At 34.7% G+C, this 3,440-nt stretch overlaps 1 protein-coding gene across 1 annotated transcript; it reads right to left on the bottom strand.

The window, feature by feature from the left end:
• Positions 1 to 330: 330 nt before the first annotated feature.
• LOC107897029 (uncharacterized) lies at positions 331 to 2,530 on the bottom strand. Its single transcript, XM_016822357.2, has 5 exons — positions 2,096 to 2,530; positions 1,090 to 1,204; positions 909 to 998; positions 716 to 814; positions 331 to 627 (listed from the first exon to the last, which is right to left on the bottom strand). The coding sequence occupies exons 1-5, from the start codon at positions 2,161 to 2,163 to the stop codon at positions 526 to 528; spliced, it is 474 nt and encodes a 157-aa protein (XP_016677846.1). The 5' UTR covers positions 2,164 to 2,530; the 3' UTR covers positions 331 to 525.
• Between the last annotated feature and the right edge of the window lie 910 nt (positions 2,531 to 3,440).

A 3,440-nucleotide genomic window follows, 5' to 3' on the forward strand; every position in this document is an offset into this window, starting at 1 on the left:
CTTCAATCATGTTTTTTTTGAATTGCAATGTATTTTGAATCACCTGAATGCTGAAAATTATTTGCGTTATTTGTCCATTGTTCTACGCTTCCTCGCATCACGTCTAGTGTGGGTAAAGCGTATTCGCGCAACGTTCTCTGAACCATTGGGACTTCTTCTCGATTTTGTCCCTGTTCTCCTGGCTCTTCGAATAACGAATTTTCCCGGCACCTATTATCTAACACAATGTCCATTCTCATAACACCACCAAGCACCATGATTTCATAACTAAACATTCCATGAAAACGGTCAGAACTAAATTAAAATAAAACATTAAAATCAAAATCAAAATGATAAAATTCTCAAACTCAATTAAATCAGCATCAACTTAGTTAACAGTATCATAATGAAAGTAGTATGCCCTTTTCCCCACCTAATATTGAAGAACAAAGCCTTGATACAAAGCATACAAAAAATAAATCTGGGTTGACTAAGGAAAACGTAGAGATTGAGCAATAGACCCTTGGTTTACCAGATGTTCCTCCTTCAAACTGTTTTGGTTTTAGGAGCCTTTTTCTTGAGTTGTCTGCTGGGGATTGAGTTCTTCATGCCGATGAAGAAGAGTAATGCCCCCAGCAATGCCAAGTTCTAACAAGTACAGGGAATTTAGTTAAGAAACAGAAACACCAATCAACACTTATTCCTTAATGAAATATGAATACTATCAACAACTAACCTGTGAGAACTTTGAAAAGAGTAGCCCAAATTCTTTCTTTTCCGTGTCATAGTTGTAGAAGTCGTACAATATGGTAGTAACAATTACCTGTTGCAGAGCCTACAAGAAAGGAAAATTGCAACATTTATCAGTTCACTTGGTTCATAATCGAAACTACTAATGCACAACAACACATAAAAACATAAAAACGAACCAGAAGATAAGCACCGATAGTGCTGCCAAAGATAAAAAGGATACCCCCAACACCCTTGAAGGCTACAGCAGCAGCAACTAGAACCTTAATCTGTAAATAACAACAGTTTGAGACATTAGAAAAACCTGATATCTTAACAGAGAAAAATAGGCTTTATCTCAGTGGCAACATATATTCTTACATCAAATTCTGGTACTTCCACCCCTGTATGAGCTGTCACAGTCTTTGAGAAGACATTGAATTTTGGTTTGAGTGCCTTAGCTGCAGGCCCTCCATCAACACCAAATTCATTGAACCTATACACATGAGCACATAACATAGGATTAGAGACAAGCATGACAGAACCTATGGTAGTCCAGATTTACAAAATACAATAAATATAAGCTTAAGGTAGAAAACAGCTCACTTGTGATTAAAAAGAAAAAAAATAAAAAGCCAGTTCTACAACTCTTTAATACATATGTTTTAGCTAATGTAAGTTACATGGGAAAAGATAGATAGATAGATAGATATTTCCTTCAGCACAATAATAATGCTAAAAATTTACACCATTGCCTCCGCAAGCCCCTACGCAAATGAGTAGAACTAAGGATTTTCATTCTTTAAAAGACTCGCAATTCAACTTCAAAACCCCACATGCGACTGTGAATAATTTTCATGCATAATTAGATAAACAGATACCATTTATACAACATATTAACTGCCAACCAACAACCATTATAAAATTTATGATATTCATGAGATCTAGAACTTAAATAAAAGATTTATTATATCATAAACACTTATATCCTATACATATAGCAGCCCCAAGAATTAAACATCTAAGCAATTCTAGCAAGCCAGATCAGCAATACATATTTAAAATTTTACTCTTAACACCACCTTAATTTGCACTGGCTCTCTAAATAAAGCTAGCAACATTATTAAAAACAAGATCTGTTTAAATAAAACGCCACAGTTAATCATCCTCTTCTTTAATGAGAGAGAACGAGCAATAAATCATCATTAATTAAAGTTCAAACAAACCTTTAGACATTCATAAGAGCTCTCAAGTTCCAAAATCCGCATTCAGATCCAGGCTATACATCATATTGTTACTTCGTTTTTCAATAGAACAAAACAGGTTCTATTATTTTAAAAAATAACAAAGAAGAAAGGATAAAGTGCAGATCTGAAGAAAGGCTTACTCTTGCCAAGCAGAGAGGATGAACACTGAAGCGAAAAGAACCCTCCCGACGAATGAAACTAACGCCATTTTTTTTTATTAAACACTTCAAAAATTCCAAGAAAAAAATGAAAAAAAAAGAAGGAAATTACTGTTTAAAACGAGACAAAAATGAAGCGAAACGAATCTACGAAACCAAAAACCCCAATAGCCGGAGGTTTTTTTATAAAGATAGAGAGAGAGAGAGATCAGTGTAAAAACGATGTTGGAGAGCAAGTAGGAGGCTGTCTTTATACTCGCGGAATTAGGGATGGAACACGTCCTTTTGACCAATCAAATTCGTTGGTTTTAGACTCGGAAGGCGCGTGACGTGACGTGGACGAGAGTAGAAAGCGAGTTGAGTCTTCTTTTTTAGTTTATGTACGGAAATTTCCCTGTGGTTCGTTGTAATTGACGATCGTTGCCATCCTGAGACGTGTTTTTAACTTTTTAAAGTCCTTCAAATTTGCCGCCGGTCCTGTTTTGGGGTCCATTTTGTGAAATTTGGATGTGAATTGAGTGAATGTGGTTTTGGGAAAAGCCAAAAGGAAATTCTCGGTGTTAAAAAAAAGGTCTAATTAGGTGAGATTGATCTATAATTAATGTTTTAATCTTAGATTTGAAGTTGTCATTTGGAGGAATTATCTTTCCTTTCAGAAAAGGTTTCCTTTTTCTAATACCTCGGCTTTCTAATCAATATTTGCAAAACTGTTTAATGAAGAGTAAATTTCATACCATTTAATTTAACAATTTTGATAAAAGTTAATCAATCATAAAATTATATATGAATATGTGAGTGTCTTGTATTAATGTTTTTGAAGAAAAATGTGTATTAATAATATAATATTCTATGTAAATATATGTATAGTATGCTTCTATATTTTTTTATAAGAGTTATATTTAATATATGTATCGTATGTACAAGTGTGCCTAGATCGAGCAGTTCTCAAAGAGTTCTCATATCATTTCTAAATGAGGTGTTGGGAAAGGAGTTAGCACATTTGGTGCTTTAAGAGGTGGTATGTTAGGAATTTTTCCAAGGTATGGTACTTGCTCCGATGAGTGGGCCTAGTTTTCGAGGAGTGGCACTCTGGGGTATTCTACGAGGTGTTGGCATTAATCCTCGATGGGTTATGCTCGAGAGGTTGGGGGTATAAAAATTGCCATCTAGTCCAAAGAGAGGTTATAAAGTAACTTGCCTCTAGACATTGCCATGTGTCAACTAAGTTCAAAATGTTCGCTGGGATTTTTTTAAATTTGAATCATTTTGGCTTTAGTGCGTGTAACATACATGTAGTTTGCATTGTCTCTCATTTATACACATGAAT

Source organism: Gossypium hirsutum, chromosome A10 (genome assembly GCF_007990345.1).
Source record: "Gossypium hirsutum isolate 1008001.06 chromosome A10, Gossypium_hirsutum_v2.1, whole genome shotgun sequence".
In the NCBI taxonomy this organism is placed as follows: Eukaryota; Viridiplantae; Streptophyta; class Magnoliopsida; order Malvales; family Malvaceae; genus Gossypium; species Gossypium hirsutum.